Here is a 19,980-nt window from a genome sequence, read left to right as displayed (position 1 = left end):
CACCCTTTGCCCATAGTTCATCCACTGAGCAAGAAAGGAGGCACTGAAGTTGCCAGTCCATCCCTGTTCTGAAAAATTGGGGAAACCCTGAAGCCACCTGTCCTGCTATAGGTGCTTTGTGACAATTTCTGTAATCTCTCAGCTCCTGAATCTCAGCCCCATCTGAGACTCTCTTGGCCACTAGTGTTAGCGTTGCCTCTTCTTCCATTCCACAGGTAAAGCAGTTTCCACCCTGCGGGTAGAAACACAGTGCTCTCTTGCTTTTACTCTTTTCTTTTTCTTTTTTTTTTTTTTGTTTGAGACAGAGTCTCGCTCTGTTACCCAGGCTGGAGTGCAGTGGCGCGATCTTGGCTCACTGCTTTTACTCTTTTCAAAATCTCTCCCTATCACTTTCTCTTCATCTGGTTCCAGATGTATTGAAAGGTTGTTACCCAATTCTATGCTTAGGAATTAATTAAACAATTTTTCCCCTATCCTCCCTAGAATATAAGAAGGAGAAAGGGTTCATCCTTACTTCCCAAAAGGAGGATGAAATCATGAAGGTGCAGAACAACTCAGTCATCATCAACTGTGATGGGTTTTATCTCATCTCCCTGAAGGGCTACTTCTCCCAGGAAGTCAACATTAGCCTTCATTACCAGAAGGATGAGGAGCCCCTCTTCCAACTGAAGAAGGTCAGATCTGTCAACTCCTTGATGGTGGCCTCTCTGACTTACAAAGACAAAGTCTACTTGAATGTGACCACTGACAATACCTCCCTGGATGACTTCCATGTGAATGGTGGAGAACTGATTCTCATCCATCAAAATCCTGGTGAATTCTGCGTCCTTTGAGGGGCTGATGGCAACATCTAAAACCAGGCACCAGCATGAACACCAAGCTGGGGGTGGACAGGACATGGATTCTTCATTGCAAGTGAAGGAGGCTCCCAGCTCAGCCACGTGGGATGTGACAAGAAGCAGATCCTGGCCCTTCCGCCCCCACCCCTCAGGGATATTTAAAACTTATTTTATATACCACTTAATCTTATTTATCCTTATATTTTCTAAATTGCCTAGCCCTCACACCCCAAGATTGCCTTGAGCCTACTAGGCACCTTTGTGAGAAAGAAAAAATAGATGCCTCTTCTTCAAGATGCATTGTTTCTATTGGTCAGGCAATTGTCATAATAAACTTATGTCATTGAAAACGGTACCTGACTACCATTTGCTGGAAATTTGACATGTGTGTGGCATTATCAAAATGAAGAGGAGCAAGGAGTGAAGGAGTGGGGTTATGAATCTGCCAAAGGTGGTATGAACCAACCCCTGGAAGCCAAAGCGGCCTCTCCAAGGTTAAATTGATTGCGGTGTGCATATTGCCTAAATTTAAACTTTCTCATTTGGTGGGGGTTCAAAAGAAGAATCAGCTTGTGAAAAATCAGGACTTGAAGAGAGCCGTCTAAGAAATACCACGTGCTGTTTTTCTTTACCATTTTGCTTTCCCAGCCTCCAAACATAGTTAATAGAAATTTCCCTTCAAGGAACTGTCTGGGGATGTGATGCTTTGAAAAATCTAATCAGTGACTTAAAAGAGATTTTCTTGTATACAAGGAGAGTGAGATAACCTATTGTGAAGGGTTAGCTTTACTGTACAGGATAGCAGGGAACGGGACATCTCAGGGTAAAAGTCAGTACGGATTTTAATAGCCTGGGGAGGAAAACACATTCTTTGCCACAGACAGGCAAAGCAACACATGCTCATCCTCCTGCCTATGCTGAGATACACACTCAGCTCCATGTCTTGTACACACATACGCATTGCTGGTTTCAAGAAATGAGGTGATCCTATTATCAAATTCAATTTGATGTCAAATAGCACTAAGAAGTTATTGTGCCTTATGAAAAATAATGATCTCTGTCTAGAAATACCATAGACCATATATAGTGTCACATTGATAATTGAAACTAGAAGGGTCTATAATCAGCCAATGCCAGGGCTTCAATGGAATAGGATCCCCTTATGTTTAGTTGAAATGTCCCCTCAACTTGATATAATGTGTTATGCTTATGGCGCTGTGGATAATCTGATTTTTCATGTCAACTTTCCAGATGATTTGTAACTTCTCTGTGCCAAACCTTTTATAAACATAAATTTTGGAGATATATATTTTAAAATTGTAGCAAATGTTTCCCTGACATTTTAAATAGAGGATACAACATTACAGAATCTTTCTGGATGATTCTGTGTTATCAAGGAATTGTACTGTGCTACAATTATCTCTAGAATCTCCAGAAAGGTGGAGGGCTGTTCACCCTTACACTAAACGGTCTCAGTTGGATTTTTTTTTCCTGTTTTCTATTTCCTCTTAAGTACATCTTCAACTATATTCCCATCCCTCTATTTTAATCTGTTATGAAGGAAGGTAAATAAAAATGCTACATAGAAGAAATTGTAGGTAAGGTAAGAGGAATCAAGTTCTGAGTGGCTGCCAAGGCACCCACAGAATCATAATCATGGCTAAATATTTAGGGAGGGCCTACTGTGGACCAGGCATTGGGCTAAATACTTACATTTACAAGAATCATTCTGAGACAGATATTCAATGATATCTGGCTTCACTACTCAGAAGATTTTGTGTGTGTATGTGTGTGTGTGTGTGTGTGTGTGTGTGTGTGTGTGTGTGTGTGTATTTGACTTTTTGTTATTGTCCATGTTCTGAAAAATTGCAGCTACTCAGTGAGTGATATCCGAAAAAGTAAATGTTTATGACTATAGGTAATATTTAAGAAACTGCATCGTTCATTTTTAAGTTTGGAATTTTTATCTTTATTTCTCACAGATGTGCAGTGCACATGCCAGGCCTAAGTATAATTGTTGTGTGTGTTGTTTGCCTTTGATGTCATGGTCCCCTCTCTTAGGTGCTCACTCGCTTTGGGTGCACCTGGCCTGCTCTTCCCATGCTGGTCTCTTCAACCACACAGGGATATTTCTGCTATGCACCAGCCTCACTCCACCTTCCTTCCATCAAAAATATGTGTTGTGTGTCTCAGTCCTTTTAAGTCATGTCCTTCACAGGGAGAATTAACCCTTCTATATACATGGCAGAGTTTTGTGGAAAGAGAATTGAATGAAAAATCCGGAGATCAGAATTTTAAATTTGACTTAGCCACTAACTAGCCATGTAACCTTGGGAAAGTCATTTCCCATTTCTGGGTCTTGCTTTTCTTTCTTGTTAAATGAGAGGAATGTTAAATATCTAACAGTTTAGAATCTTATGCTTACAGTGTTATCTGCGAATGCACATATTAAATGTCTATGTTCTTGTTGCTATGAGTCAAGGAGTGTAACCTTCTCCTTTATTATGTTCAATGTATTTTTTTCTGGACAAGCTTACATCTTCCCTCAGCCATCGTTGTGAGTCCTTCAAGAGCAGTTATCAATTGTTACTTAGAGATTTTCTATTAGAGAATGCTTAAGGGATTCCAATCCTGATCCAAATCATAATTTGTTCTTAAGTATACTGGGCAGGTCCCCTATTTTAAGCCATAATTTTGTATTTAGTGCTTTCCTGGCTCTCAGAGAGTATTAATATTGATATTAATAATATAGTTAATAGTAATATTGCTATTTACATGGAAACAAATAAAAGATCTCAGAATTCACTACTGGTGAGAGTGTTGGAGTGTTCATTTACCCTTCTCTTCTCCATGTTCTGAGTAGCTCATCCTCTGAAGAGGGGAGGACGGGGCAAGCTTTCCGGTTTCCTACTTGCCTCCAGTTTTAGCCATCAGAGACACATCTGAGGGATGGTTGAGGTGGCAAAGCTCATCTTTGCTTTTGAAAAGATGCTCACTGGAAGTCCTTAGAGTCCCTCTTCATGGTTCGAGAGACTGATTTAAATAGAGTTCTACCACGTATTGTTTTTCCTTTCCTCAGAACCTTATTTCTAACCCTGGATGATTTCTTATGTCCCCTCTCCTTAGTAGTAATTACATCTGCTGTCTCAATAAAAGGTCACGACTATGAAAGGGTTTGTGTAGCATAGTCTGGCCACAGTGATCCCTGTGCTACTTTTGATGGTGCTAATGACGCTGTCCTCCTTAAAACACTTCTTTCCCCTGGCTCTTTTGACCTCACCCTTTTCTGGACTTCTCTTTCTCTTTCTGTTCTCTGCCTTTCTTAGTGTTCATCACCCCTCTTCTTTCTCTGCCCACCACTTTAATGCTGGTTTACTTCAGGACCCTACTGTCAGCCCTATTCTTTCTCTACAGCAGAAACTGCAATCCAGCAGCCAACAAGCTGCAGTCTAGCCTATGTCTGTGTTTCATCTGTTTATTAAGTTGAATTTAGTAGCTGATATTTAAATATCGGGAAATTTCTGGTCTTTTTTGAAAACAAAACCAAAAACAGAAACAGGAGATCTGGTGATGCTGGGCCCAATTTTGTCATGGCAGCAACCTTCCCAGAGTGGCAGCTTCCCTCTTTAAGGAGACTCCGTGCTGTCCATTTCCCAAGAGTTCTCGTCACCCACACAATGTGCAAATGCACTTATACCAACTCACTGCTGAAGTCCCTCAGGCATGTGAGTTGTGGTCTCTGCTCTATACCCTTGCCAATCTCATTGATTCTTGTGCCTTCAATCAATGCTCCCACATCAGCAATACCTAAGACCATTTTTCAGCCCAGATGTCTTCTACTCCAGTGCCTCATTTGTTGTAATCACTTGTGTATTAGTAATAAAATACCATTTACTGAGTTCTTTCCCTGTGCCAGGCATCATATTAGCCATTTATATAAATTGTTATTTCTATTGTCCCAACAATTCTTTGAGGTAAGCGGTATAATTCCTGTTTTACATATGAAAACTTGAGACTCTGAGAGGTGAACTTGTCTAAACGCATGCAGCTACTAAATGGTGGGGCTTAGATTCAAGATCAAGGGTAGTTAACACCTAAGACCACACTTTTAACCACTGCTACTCTGCTTCTAGGCAGCTCTGTATGGACGTAATGGGCTTCTCTACTTAGCATGGTCAAAATAGAACATTCTGTCCTCCTTGGCAAGTCCCTCCTCCTGGTTCATGATGTTGGGTAAAGGCATAAACATTTTCCGTTTTTCGTTTTGACCCAATTCATAAAAATACCTTATTTTTTTAAATCAATCAGTTGAACAAAAGCTTTGAATTACTTTTAGTAGAAGAGAATAAGAAAAAGAAATGTAAGAACATAAGAACCAAGTTTATTTATAAGTTCAGAAGTGAGTGTTCAATAAAGGCCATACTAGGGTGGTTTTCAGTAGCATTTTAAAATATCAAATGGAATGTTAAGAGCACCAAGAAGTAATCCCTGAGGATTTCAACCACCCTATACATGTTATTTTTTATTACTTAAATATATTTTTTTCCTACAATTTTTTGGCAGCCCTTTGAAATTTTATTCCTGCAGTAGCCTTCCTTACGGAGTATGTGGATGGTTTGGAGCCTTCCTTAACAGCATACCTTGTAACTAGCCACTGTAGCTGTTGTAGCCACTCATTCACTCCATGGGATCAAAGCATGGAAAAATGTTGTTAAAAATGTAAATGTCCATATTACCTAGCAGAATTGGCACATGAAGCATTTTAATGCCTTACCTTCCCTCCATCCCCGAAAGCTGGTCAGATGACCCATTTTGGCCCTGAGGTCATGGAATGTAAGGCCCTTTAGTTCTGACTAAGGGCCTGGGGAACAACTGGAGTAGCATTCAGGGAGGGAACTGCCTTAGGAAGAGGAGATTGAGCGCTCAGAGTATCCTACCATTATGCCACAGCCCTTGAGAAATCTGGTGCCATGGTCTCATGGGGCATGATTTAAAAATGGGCTTTGATCAATGGTTTGGTCAATGGAACTGATTGACTTGATCATATCCTTGTGGCTTATCTACTGGAGGGAACAGAGGGATGTTAGGAGTGGAAACACAGACTTTTAGCATTTGGGTTTCCCTGGAGTCCTGCCAATGCTGAGAAAATACAGCTCTTTATTGCTGTGGACGTAAGACCTGATTTTTCTCCTGATTTATATGATCTTGGCCTTCTTTGGTTTTGAGGCTTGAGGTTAAAAAAAAAAAAGAACAATAACAACAAAATACAAAAGTAATTAACAGGAAGACCCAAAGTTGTAGAAATATTAGCAGAAGGTAATTTCTAAAAGTCATTTCAGTCCAATGCTCTATTGTCATTTACGATGATTTATTAACAAGGACATTCACCCTTTTAGTAATTTTTAGGATATGACAATCTGTATTCTCCCCTTATAATCAGTTTCAAGGTATAACATTCTATAATCCTATGATCATTCCTTAAGGCAACATGGCCTTTAAAATTTATGAAAATCTCATTTACTATTATAAAACCATCAACACTCGCCAGTTTGAAATAAATTTTTTCTACTTCTACTATACGCTATGCCAGGCATTGTGCTAGGTATTTAGTGATCATCTGTTTCCTTGAGAGAAGTAAAAATTAGCTGAGCTTGATCTCTTTTGCTCTCCCAAATACTTGTTGCTATCACGTCTATTGTTCATCCTATCCCTAATACACATGCATTACCTAGATGCACTTCAAAATACTGTTGCATCAGTAAGTAGCATTGATAAAATATACCAAATTATTTTAATTATTTAAATTAATACTATTTCTATCCCTTTAATCATGTTCATACTATTTTAAATTCTTGAAAACTGATGCAAACACACTTCTTCTAGGTAAGTAATAATTCTCATTGCATGCATGGTTAAATCTCATTTTATTAGTGGTCAAATAAATAGTAGTTTTTGAAAAGGCAGACATTTGAAAATCTAAAATAATTTTATCTATGAATTTTCATTTCTAGGGTGTCAATTTGTAACATAAGGAGACCTGAGACAGAGCCAGTACATTTTATAATACATTACTTACATAATTAATGATACTTTATCCATTCATCCACAGGTACTGATTGAATTTCTACTGTGTGTATTGTGTGTCTACAGTGCTAGGTACTAGAAATTTAAAGACAAATATGAAATCATTTCTTCTCACCAAGCATTGAATATAGTGAGTAGTATGAATTGGATTGAAGAGAAGCTAGAAGCCAGGATATCAGATAAGAAGCTGAGTGCTGATGACTGGAAAGAAATGAATGGATCTGAAATATATCAGGAATAAAAAACTAATAGCACTTTGGGATTGGTACATATGGGTGGTAAAGAAAGGAAGGAATTAATTTGTTCATTCATTCAAAAATATTGTTATTTTGAGAGGCATGAAGAAATAAGAAACAGTGAACACATATAATTTGAAAGAAAAAATCAGAATGCTATGAGAAAAAAATGGGATGGTCTACTTGAAATTGGAAAGAGGCAAGGTCTCTTTGGGGAGATGATATTTAAGTTAAGGTCTGAAAATTGGAAGAAACGAGCTCTGTGAACTGTTGGCAAGGGTCAATGGCGGGGGGTAAAAAGTGGTAAAAGGAAGTTAAAACTACCACCCAAGACTATATGACCAATTTTAGAAATGAAGGCTAATGGTTATTAGCTTCTTTCTTATTTTGGTATGAATATATTTGTCTATGTATTAGCCAATGCTTTCCTTCCACTCTCCCATTCCTCTTCATTCTAATTTAACAGTTTAAATGGTAATTCATTTTATATCTTATCACTTAAGTTAGAGAATATCAAAGAGGGAGTATGACTGAACTAGATGAAGAATGAACATCATCCAAAGATGGAAAAAAACTTGTATCTTATTTGTGGGAGAGAGCTAACATGTTTTTGATTATACAATGGATATCAGCATCATTGGGTAGAAGCATTATTTTACTATTGTCTTTATTTGGAGGTTAGGTATGATTAAAGAGGTGTGTATAGATGTCAAGTCGACAAGGGGTGAAATGTGGTGGGTTTGTACTAACACAAGTTCGCCAAGCTAGAAGGATAGTCCCCAGAATTCCTCTTCCCGTGTAGTAACAAGGCAAAGTTTGCATAAGATTTAGAAGGTGAAAGTGAAGGGACAGCCATTTTTCTACTCTAAAGTTTGGAGTACAGTGCCAGGTACTGTGCAACTCATGCCCATTGCTGCTGATCTTCTCGCTCATCGTGTTGCTGTGGAGCTTCAGCTTCTTCAGTTCTATCTGTATCTAGGCAAAAATATTATCAGCAGACTCTTTGAGGCTAACACTCTATTAGTTTTCTATATCTGCTGTAAAAAATTACCACGAACGAAGTGGCTTAGAACAACAAAATTTATTCTCTGACAGTTCTGAAGGCCAGAAGTCTGAAATGAGTCTTGGAGTAGCTAAAAGCATGATGTTAGCAGAACTGGTTCCTTTTTGAGTCTCTTGAGAACTCATCTCCTTGCTAGTTCCAGATTCTAGAGGCTTTTCTCACTCTTTGGTTAATAGTCCTGTATCATATCACATTTTCTCCCATTGCTTCAATAGTTACATTGCTTTCTTTCCTTTCTACAGTCAAGTCTGCCACTGTCTGTCTCTTATAAAAAATGGTTACATTTAGGAAGCCCCTGGAAAATTCAGGATAATCTCCTCATCTCAAGATCTTTAACTTAATGGTGTCTGCAAAGTCTGTTTTGCCAGGAGGTAACATTCACAGGCTTCAGGCATTAGAACATACATATTTTTAGGGGTCATTATTCAACCTATTGGAAATATTTTAAGCCAGAAGCAAACAGAATAACATATTTTAAATACTTGAGAAAAGAAAATAGGAGCCAAGAATTTTATATCCGGCAAAACTGATATTCAACTTTTTTTTTTTTTTTTTTTTTTTTTTTTGAGATGGAGTCTCGCTCTGTTGTCCAGGCTGGACTGCAGTGGTGCTATCTCCACTCACTGAAAGCTCCGCCTCCTGGGTTCATGCCATTCTCCTGCCTCAGCCTCCCGAGTAACTGGAACTACAGGTGCCCACTACCACGACCGGCTAATTTTTTGTATTTTTAATAGAGACAGGGTTTCACTGTGTTAGCCAGGATGGTCTCGATCTCCTGACCTCGTGATCAGCCCGCCTCGGCCTCCCAAAGTGCTGGGATTACAGGGCTGAGCCACCGCGCCTGACCTGATATTCAACTTTTAAATGATCTATTAGAAAAAGAGCTCCAGACAGCTAAAGTAACTAAAGAGGCATTGACTTTGGGACTTGTGGTGACTATGAAACGTGGTTTTTACAAAAATAAGGCTTAAAAGGAAAATATTATGATATATAATGGGTATATCCTCTGACAATGTGGGTATAAGTCTAAAAAATAGGTAGGATAATGAGGAGAGGGTATTAAAATGTGTTTCAAACTGTTCTTACTAATGATACTAATGGTGGCTAGTTTTTCTATTCTGAAACTGTGTTATTTATAATATGAAAAGTAAATGTGTAACCATTATTCAAGGCTCAGCTCAAACATGCTCCTCCATGAGAACTTCTTTAATTTCACTAGGAAGAATACATCTTTTACTTTTTTTGAATTCCCGTTATATATTATAGAATTCTTTAATGGCACTTATTACTTTCTATTTTGCATTATAGTGATTTGATGCAAGTTTTTTTTTAAGTTGCATAATAACAAGTTTCTCTACTTAACGAAGTGGTATGCCCATAAAGTTGGCCAGTAAATATTTGTTTGTGAATGACTAAGTGATTTACCTTGAAGAAACTTAGCAGGGACAGAACTTGAAAACTGAAATTGCTAACAAAATTTCCATACAGAGTTTGCATTTTTTATTTTTAAAAAAACTTATTTTAGGTTCAGGGGTACACACACATGTTTGTTATATAGGTAAACTGTGTGTTATGGAAGTTTGGTATACAGATTTTTTCATCACCCAGGTAAGAACCCGATAGGTAGCTTTTCCATCCTCAGCCTCCTCCTACACTCTACCCTCAAGTAGGCCCTGGTGTCTGTTGTTTCCTTCTTTGTGTCCATTTGTACTCAATGTTTAGCTCCCACTTATGAGTGAGAACATGAGGTATTTTGCTTTCTGTTCCTGCATTAGTTTGCTTAGGATAATGGCTTCCAGCTCCATCCATGTTGCTGCAAAGGACATGATCTTGTTCTTTTTTATAGTCAAATAGTATCGCACTGTGTATATATACGACATTTTCTTTTTTTAAGGTAAAATTATAATATTTTCTAGTTTAAAAATTCAGTGGTAAAATATGCAAGCATAAAATTTACCTTTTCAACCATTTTTAAAACTTTTATTTTAGGTTCAGGGGTACACGTGCGGGTTTGTTACACAGGTAAACTGTGTGTCATGGGGGTTTGGTGCACAGGTTATTTCATCACCCAAGTAATAAGCATAGTGCTCGATAGGTAGTTTTCTTATCCTCTCCTAACCCCCATCCTCCACCCTCAAGTAGGCCCCTGTGTCTGTTGTTCCCCTCTCTGTGTCCACATGTTCTCGTTGTTTAGCTCCCACTTACAAGTGAGAACATGCGGTATTTGGCTTTCTTTTCCTGGATTAGTTTGCTTAGGATAATGGTCTCCAGTTCCATCCGTGTTGCTGCAAAGGACATTATCTAGTTCTTTTTATGGCTGTGTAGTAGTCCGTGGTATATATGAATCACATTTTTTTAATCCAGTTTACTGTTGATGGGCATTTAGGTTGATTCCATGTCTTTGCTCTTGTGAATAGTGCTGTGATGAACATATGTATCTATGTGTCTTTATGGTACAGTGATTTATATTTCTTTGTGTATACACCAAATAATAAGTTTGCTGGGTTGAATGGTAATTCTGTTTTCAAAACTTTGAGAACTCACCAAACTTATGATTTCCATAGTGACTGAACTAATTTACATTCCCTCCAGCAGCGTATAAGCATTCCCTTTTCTCCACAACCTTGCCAACATCTGTTATTAATTTACTTTTTAATACTAGCCATTCTGACTCCTGTGAGATGATCTCTCACTGTGGTTTTGATTTCAGAGTCCATATTTTTTCTTTCCCAAAGTGACACAACATCTGAGGGATAGAGTATCCTCATTAATAATATCTCCTTATTAAATAGTGAAATATTCCTTCTGTAAGTTCAGGTTCTTCCCTTGGTTAATTTTTTTTGTCCATACTGGTAGCACGGAAATAATTATCGAAGGGCCCATATTTTTACTGTTTTCTGAAGGTAGTTAGTTTTTATGGATATGATTTGTTAGGCAAGCCTCATAAATTATAATTATGTACCCACAAAAAAGCAATTACACCACTAGTGATTACCTGTCCGCAACTTTTTGATATACAGAATACGATACTGTGTATAGGATATAAGGAAGCTGTAGCATTCATTCTGAGTCTACACCCCAGCCATGTACTTACAAACACAAGACATTTGTGAGAGGAAGTATCAGCCAGCCGGTCTTAAAAAAAACAAAAACAAAAACAAAAAACCATGACTTCCTCCTGTCTTGGTAGACTGCTCTGTTAGTTTAGTGTCAATTGAAAACAGAACTCATGTATGCGCCAACAAAAGTCTTTCTGGAAGAGGAATAAACCTACCTAAGGAGCCTGAGGAAAATAGGGTCTCAAGCTTAGTCTAGACATGCAGACTGTTGAGCCTAAATCCCCATTACATAAGAAGTTCTGTTCTGACTTGATGATTGTTTTTCCCATAAAGTTAAATAAAACAAGAACCTCTCTCAAATTGCAATAAGTCATGCTCTTCATAAGACTTCTGCCAGAAATTCTGAAGTGGCTAAGTGGCAGCACAAGTTGTGCTATAACTTTCCAAACAAAAGCTTCCTTTTCTGGGGGCCTGACAGCATCAGGGAAGGAATGAGGGAGTATAAGTGAGGAGAAAGCAAAAATAAAGTAGGCATGGAGAAAAAAATCAAGGAAGGGATAATATAAGAGCCTTTCAAGAATATAGATTTACACTAGAGATTTATTAAATTTGAAGGCCTATAACATAAAATTAATTTATTTAAACAAATATTTATTAAAAATTCCTTTACAAAGTACCTGCCACTGTGTTAGGTGTTCTGGGGAATCTGAGGGAAATAGAAAGACACCAGAATAATATGGTTGGTCTAAAGCATTCAAGATTTAGGATCAATGGAGGCTTGTGTTTAAGTTGAGATTTTACCACCACTTATCAGCTGTATCCTCTGGTTAATTACTTAATTGTAGGTCTACTGATCACTGCCTTCCCTGCTCTGCCATCATACAAATTATCTCATAGGATTGTTTTGAGGATTAAACAAAACACCAACCACAGGTCACAGATTATGACATTTTCAAGGTATTTAATAATTTTTAATTACCACTTGTAGAAACCACAGTCCCTGCCCTATAGGATCTTACTTCACAGAAAACAAAGATGTAAGAGACTCTAAAAGGAGTAAAGAAAGATGAAAGTTTGTAGGTTTACAAGATAGATGATTAAGATAAGTGTTATTTCTTACATTATTACCAAGTGGGACAGACTGTATAATCTGTATGAGGTGCTAGCCCTGTAGCTTTTTGTTTCATTATTGAAAACTCTATAGAAGTGACATTGGCCATATGGCAGTGTATGAGATACCAGCTTTCATTCCCCCGCAGAAAACAATGAGACAGCAATTGATATGGTCTGGCTCCGTGTCCCCACCCAAATCTCATCTTGTAGTCTGATTTGTAATCCCCATGCGTTGGGGTGGGAGCTCGTGGGAAGTGATTAGATCAAGGGGGTGGTTCCCCCATGCTGTTCTGATACCGAATGAGTTCTCATGAGATCTGAGGGCTCATAAGGAGCTTTTCCCCCTTCACTCTGCACTTCTTGCTGCTGCCATGTGAAGAAGGACATGTTTGCTTCCCCTGCCGCCATTCTAAGTTTCCTGATGCCTCCCCAGCCCTGCAGAACTGTGAGCCAGTTAAACCTCTTTCCTTTATAAATTACCCAGTCTCAGGCAGTTCTTTATAGCAGCATGAGAATGGACTAATACAGTAAACTGGTACCACAGAGAGTGGGGTGCTACTGTAAAGATACATGAAAATGTGGAAGCGACTGTGGAACTGGGTAACAGGCAGAGGTAGGAACAGTTTGGAGGGCTCAGAATAAGACAGGAAAATGTGGAAAAGTTTGGAATTTCCTAGAGACTTGTTGAATGGCTTTGACCAAAATGCTGATAGTGATATGGAAAATAAAGTGTAGACTGAGGTGGTCTCAGATGGAGATGAGGAACTCATTGGGACATGGAGTAAAGGTCACTCTTGCTATGCAAAGAGACTGGCAGCATTTTGGCTTTGCTCTAGAGATCTCTGGAACTTTGAACTTGAGAGAGGTGATTTAGAGTATCTGGCAGAGGAAATTTCTAAGCCGCAAAGCATTCAAGAGGAAGCAGAGCATAAAAGTTTGAAAAATTTGCAGCCTGACGATGTGACAGAAAAGAAAACCCATTTTCTGGGGAGAAATTCAAGCTGGCTGTAGGAATTTGCTTAAGTAATGAGGAACCAAGTGTTAATCACCAAGACAATGGAGAAAATGTCTCCAGGGCATGTCAGAGACCTTCATGGCAACCCCTCCCATCACAGGCTCCGAGGCCTGGAAAGGAAGGATGGTTTCCTGGGCAGAGCCCAGGGGTCACCTGCTCTATGCAACCTCGGGACATGGTGCCCTGTGTCCCAGATGCTTCAGCTCTGGCCATGGCCAAACAGGGACAATGTACAGCTTAGGCCCTTGCTTCAGGGTGCAAGCCCCAAGCCTTGGCAGCTTGCATGTGGTGTTGCCTGCGAGTGCACAGAAGTCAAGAATTAAGGTTTGGTTACCTCTCCCTAGATTTCAGAGGATGTATGGAAATGCTTGGATGTTCAGGAAGAAGTTTGCTGCAGGGGTGAAGCCCTTATGGACAACCTTTGTTGGGGCAGTGTGGAAAGGAAATGTAGGGTTGGAGCCCTCACACAGAGTCTCCACTGGGGCACTGCCTAGTGGAGCTGTGAGAAGAGGGACATCATTCACTAGACCCCAGTATGGTAGAGCCACTGACAGCTGGCAGTGTGCACCTGGAAAAGCCATAGACACTCAACGCCAGCCTATGAAAGCAGCTGGGGGCTGGGGGGTAGTCTGAAAAGCCACAGGGGAGGAGATGTCCAAGGCCACGGGAGCCTACCTCTTGCATTAGCATGACCTGGATGTGAGACATGTAGAGATAATTTTGGAACTTTAAGGTTTAATAATTGCCCTATTGGATTTAAATCCAATAGGGCAATTATTAAATTTGTCCTATTAATAAATAATAATTTGCCCTATTGGATTTAATAGGGCAATTATTAAACTTGCCCTATTAACAATTAATAATTTGCCCTATTGCATGGAGACTGTAGCCCCTTTGTTTTGGTCAATTTCTCCCATTTGGAATGGGTGCATTTATCCAGTGCCTGTACTCCCATTATATCTTGGAAGTGACTAACTTTCTTTTGATTTTACAGGCTCATAGGCAAAAGGGACTTGCCTTGTCTCAGATGAGACTATGGATTTTGACTTTTGGATGAATGCTGAAATGAGTTAAGACTTTGGGGAACTGTTGGGAAGGCATAATTGTGTTTTGAAATGTGAGAAACAGGAGATTTGGGAGGGACCGGGGTAGAATGATATAGTCTGGCTCTGTGTCCTCACCCAAATCTCATCTTGAATTGTATACAAATTATAATCCCTACTTGTTGGGGAGGGACCTCATGGGAGGTGACTAGATCATGGGGGTAGTTCCCCCAAGCTGTTCTCATGACAGTAAGTGAGTTCTCATGAGATCTGATGGTTTTATAAGGGGATTTTTCCTCCTTCACTCTGCACTTCTTGCTGCTGCCTTGTATAGGACATGTTTGCTTCCCCTGCCACCATGATTGTAAATTTCCTGAGGCCTTCCCAGCCCTGCAGAACTGTGAGTCAATTAAATCTCTTTCCTTTATAAATTACCCAGTCTTGGGCAGTTCTTTATAGCAACATGAGAATGGACTAATACAGCAATCCACAAAGGAAAATAGCCTTGAGAGGGCTCAAGGGTCTAATTAAGAACCTGCAGCAACACAGTGGAGCAAAAAATAGATAATAATAACACATAATGATTGTTGGGGATATCAGCATACCTGAGATGTGTAGAGATGACTAGAAACAGGGATATAGAGGAGGGGATATCAGCTTGAGTCACAGTTACACAGTGGGTTCCACTGTGGTCCCCAGTGGCATGCTCTGCAGAGGACACTGGAAGCTTTTGCCATTGAGGTAACTAATAGCAATCAACACTGTGAACCCCCTGGAGAGGGAGATAATGCTATATCAGCCCTAAAAGAAGCCACTGTTGTGCAGCTCTGGGACTGAGGCAACCCTTGCTCTGATTTCCTGTGAACTCCCTACCCTAGATTTATGGCTGCATTAACCATGCTTGCACCCCAGACCCCAGAACCACAACCACAATGAGCTAGCCTGCACCCTGGTCAGTGGAGCCACTGTTCCAAGCATACTTATGTTTCAGACCCAGGCTCTGTGGCCACTCTAATACTGGAGCTACCACTGCAGCAGTCATGTCAGCAACTGATCCCTGGAGCAGTGGTAGCCCTACACATGCCTGTACACCAGACCCAGGCTCCACAGCTACTTCATGAATGCCCGCACCTCACACATCATTAAAATATTAAATGGATTAAATATTCTCATATTGATTTTTTTTGTATATGACATCAAAAGCACAGGCAAGAAAAGTGAAAATAAACAAGTGGTACTATATTAAATTGAAAAGTTTTTGCACAGGAAAGAAAAAAATCAATAAAATTAAAAAGCAACCCTAAGAATGGAAAATATTTGTAAATCATATATCTGATAAGGAGGTAATATCTAAAATATATAAAGACCTCATACAACTCAATAGTAAAAAATCAAATAACCCAATTAAAAAATGGGGAAAGGACCTGAATAAACATTTTCCTAAGGAATAAATACAAATAGCTAACTGGTCTATAAAAAAGTGTTTGACATTAGTAATCATCAAGGAAATGTAAATCAAAACCACAATGAGATGTCACCTCACACCTGTTAGGGTGGCTGTTATACAGTTAAAAGATAACAAGTGTTGGCAAGGATGTGAAGAAAGGAGATGGCTTATACATTGTTGGTGGCAATTTAAATGGGCACAGCCATTATGGAAAACAGTATGAAGTTTCCTCAAGTAATTAAAAACAAAACTACCATATGATTCAGCAATTTCATTACTGAGTATATACCCAAAGGAAATAAAATCACTATCTTGAAGAGATATCTGCCTTCCCATGGTCATTGAAGTATTATTCACAATAGTTGAAACATGGAAACAATCTCAATGTCTGTTGATAGATGAATGCACAAAGAAATTGTGGTATATATACAAAATTGAATGTTATTCAGCCTTAAAAAAGAAGAAAATCCTTCCATCTGTGACAACATAGTTGAAACCAGATGACATTATGTTAAACAGAATAAGCGAGACATAAAAAATCAAATACTACATGATCTCACTTATAAGTGGAATTTAAAAATATCAGACTCACAGAAACAGAGAATAGGAGGGGTACCAGGGATCAGACAGGGTGGGTTGGGATAAAAGGGGAGATGTTGGTTAAAGGGTACATACTTGCAGTTATGAGATGAATAATTTTCAGAGACCTAATGCACAGCATGGTGACTGAAGTTAATAATAATGTATTGTGTACTTGAAATTTGCTGAGAGAGTATATATTAAGAATTCTCACCACAAAAAGGTGAGGCAATGCATAAGTTAATTAGCTTGATTGTGGAAATCATTTTGTTCCTGACCAAACCGAGAGTTGGGCTGCTATTTCTCATGGCCCAATAATGAGATGCAGATGAACTGGGGAGGAAGAGAGTTTTTAGTTCTGTAACAGGTTACAGGGAGAAGGCCTGGAAATTATCACCAGACCAACTCAAAATTACAAAGTTTTCCAGCGCTTATATACCTTCTAAGCTATATATCTACGTGTAAGTGTCCATTCATCTAAAGACATAAGTGATTAGCTTCTTTTAATCTATAACTAAGGTCTGAGTCCTGAAGACCTTCCTCTGGAGCCTCAGTACATTTACTTAATCTAAATGGGTCCAGGTGCTGGGGTGATTGCCCTTGTTGCCTGCTAAATCACGGAGATTTGGGGTGTTCCTTCAGACCTCCAATTAACTTGTTTGTGGAGGCCTGGGGAGTTTCTTCACACGCATAATAAGGCTTGTTTAATCCTAAATGGGTCCTGATAAGAATTCCTTCGTTATTTTGTCATGCGTTAAGGCCCAGGAAAGGCTTAGGCAAACCTCTTGGTGGGCTTTTGTTACATTCCAGCCTTTGCATAAGGGCACAGGCTTTTTTGGCTTTTAACATTTAACTTAACCTCTCGGTCAATACTGAAACAGTTGTTATGGGGGCCTGTATTAGTGAGACATGGCCTGCCACAATTTCATAATGTATATGTATATCAAAACATCATGTTGTATGCCTTGAATGTATGAAATTTATATTTGTCAATTACACCTTAATAAAGTTAGAAAAATAGAAGGAAAAGGAGCATTCTACAGACTTAAGAATGATTAATTTAAAAGATGGACGTACTACTTTTGCAGATGAGAAAACTAAGGTTTACAATAGCAGGGACTACTAATAACCAGAATTGTCTCTTCTTTTTTCTGAAACTCCCAGCCTTCCTTGCAGTTAGGAATGGATATTTGACAGACTTCTAACTAATACAGTGTTAGTCAAGGCCCACCCACCTGTTGCCCTCTATGTCCTCTCTACTGGCTGTATGTTGACCTCTAGGGGAATGGAAGCCTTCATTTGCCTAGAGGCAAATGCTTTAACCAACTGCATGGAATAGACACCTTTCTCCTCTTTTCTTGCCAATCAGAAACACCTGTTTGGTCTACATAAGCAAGAAATTTCCAATTTCTTGGAAATCGTGAAACTCCCCAGGCCTCCACAAACAAGCTAATTGGAGGTCTGAAGGAACACCCCAAATTTCCGTGATTTAGCAGGCGACAAGGGCAATCACCCCAGCACCTGGACCCATTTATATTAAGTAAATGTACTGAGGCTCCAGAGGAAGGTCTCAAAATTCTTAGAATTTTTCTTTTATAGTAGCTAGGATTGGTTAACTAGTATAGTTGGTAAGAATATGAAATTGGGTATACACAGAACCACTCACAGAGCCAAGTTTGTAATTTCAGAGCATCAAGAAATCAGACCATAAATCTACCTTTTTCTTTTCTTCACATGCTGCACTTTAGACAGGACTTAAAACTCATAAAACCATTAGTCTGACTCCTATCTTTGTTGAGATTGATGCCTACAAATGAAGGATAATTATTTTTGTATTTGTAACAAAAATGCAACTAGTAAATGTAAGCATTGCATCAATGGTAAGACCTGTTATGTTTAATATTATTATAATATTATATTTTTCTGTAACTGAGTGTCTTCTTTTTTATACTTTCTAATACCATTGTACAGGTTAAGTCAGGAAATATGGCAGCATTATAAACATTGCTCTTCAGAAGTCTAAATGTTTAATGAAATCACTGAAACAAAGCTTTAGATCCAAATAGAAGTGTAATCTTTAAGTCAATTATTTTCCTATGGCCTATCCCTACTCTAAAGTCATAGCATAATTGTTATGATGATAGCAACCAATTCTCATGGAGCCTATGCTGTACCTATAACCTGATTCAACACAGGCCAAAAGGGATCTGAGACTCTATTTCTCTGCTCAAAATCTTTAAAATGACTTGTTGAAGTTCTTACAAACATATGGTTCTCTAGATCTCCACGCAGGAATGATCAAAAAGAGAAATGAAAACTTTGCCGCTGACTTGTCTGGTACAATTTATGGCATATGTTTTATTTGCAAGTCAGCAGTTAAGGTTTCCCTTCAGACCTAGCCAGTCTGGTGTACTAGAAATGAGCTATATACTTCAGGCAAGACCCTTGGTTTCCAGAATAAAGTCTGCCACACATCTCACAACCCTTGGCCTTAGATCTATAGTTTATCATCCTAATTATTGTTTTCATAAAGTTCTTAATCTATGGAATAGGTAAATCTTTCAGTATAATCTCTAATATTTCTCCTGAATCTAATATTCTACTACAGAAATAGCTATATTTAGGAGGAGAGTTACCGCTAACATCACCGTCGTCATCACAGTTCTAAGGGCAATAATATATAATAGTGACTAGGAATAGATTCTGGAGCCATATGACCTATGTTTAAATCTTAGTTCTACCATTCACTAGCTGTGCAAGATACTTTGGACAAGATAATAAACCACTCTATGACTCAGTATATTCATCTGTTAAACAGGGATGAGGATAATAGTATTCACTTCAAAGAATCACTCAGTGGATTAAATTATTTCACCTACAGTTATGCACTGCATAATGTTTGGTCAATGACAGACTGCATGTACAACAGTGGTCCATAAGATTATAAAGGAGCTGAAAAATTTCTGTTGCCAAGTGAAGTCATAGCCATTGTAACATTGTAGTATAACACATTACTCACCTGATTGAGGTGATGCTGGTACAAACCAACCTAGGTTGCTGCCAGTGGTATGAAAAGTACAGTATATACAATTATGTACAGCATGTAGTATTTGATAATGATAATAAACTACTATGTTACTGGTTTATGTGTTTATTATAGTATTTATTTTTATCATTATTAAACTATACTCCTTCTACTTATTTAACAAAAAGTTAAATGTAAAATAGCCTCAGGCAGGGCCTTCAGGAGGTATTTTGGAAGGCATTGTTATCACAGGACATGACAGCTCCATGTGTGCTATTGCCCCTGAAGACCTTCCAGTGGAGCAAGATGTGGAGGTGGAAGACAAGTGATATTGATGATCCTGACCCTGTGAAGGCCTAAGCTAATGTGCGTGTCTTAGTTTTTAACTTTTAAAAAGTTTAAAAAGTAAAAAAAAAATCAGAAATTTTAAAAATAGAAAAAAGCATATAGAATAAGAATATAAGGAAAGAAAATATT

At 38.7% G+C, this 19,980-nt stretch overlaps 1 protein-coding gene across 9 annotated transcripts in view; it reads left to right on the top strand.

Annotated features, from left to right (window-relative positions):
* TNFSF4 (TNF superfamily member 4) overlaps positions 1–3,644 on the top strand; it is a 307,507-nt gene extending 303,863 nt beyond the window's left edge. For all 9 annotated transcript variants that reach the window (XM_063627391.1, XM_063627395.1, XM_063627392.1 and 6 more), the window contains one exon: positions 484–3,644. In XM_063627391.1, coding sequence (XP_063483461.1) covers positions 484–833 — 350 coding nt within the window. In that variant the 3' untranslated portion in view covers positions 834–3,644. The remainder of the gene's footprint in view (positions 1–483) is intronic.
* The last annotated feature ends 16,336 nt before the right edge of the window (positions 3,645–19,980 follow it).

The sequence above is a fragment of the Symphalangus syndactylus genome, chromosome 12 (assembly GCF_028878055.3).
Source record: "Symphalangus syndactylus isolate Jambi chromosome 12, NHGRI_mSymSyn1-v2.1_pri, whole genome shotgun sequence".
Lineage (NCBI taxonomy): Eukaryota > Metazoa > Chordata > Mammalia > Primates > Hylobatidae > Symphalangus > Symphalangus syndactylus.
The sequence above is the reverse complement of the archived record's forward strand: the minus strand, read 5'-3'. Positions and strand labels throughout refer to the sequence as shown.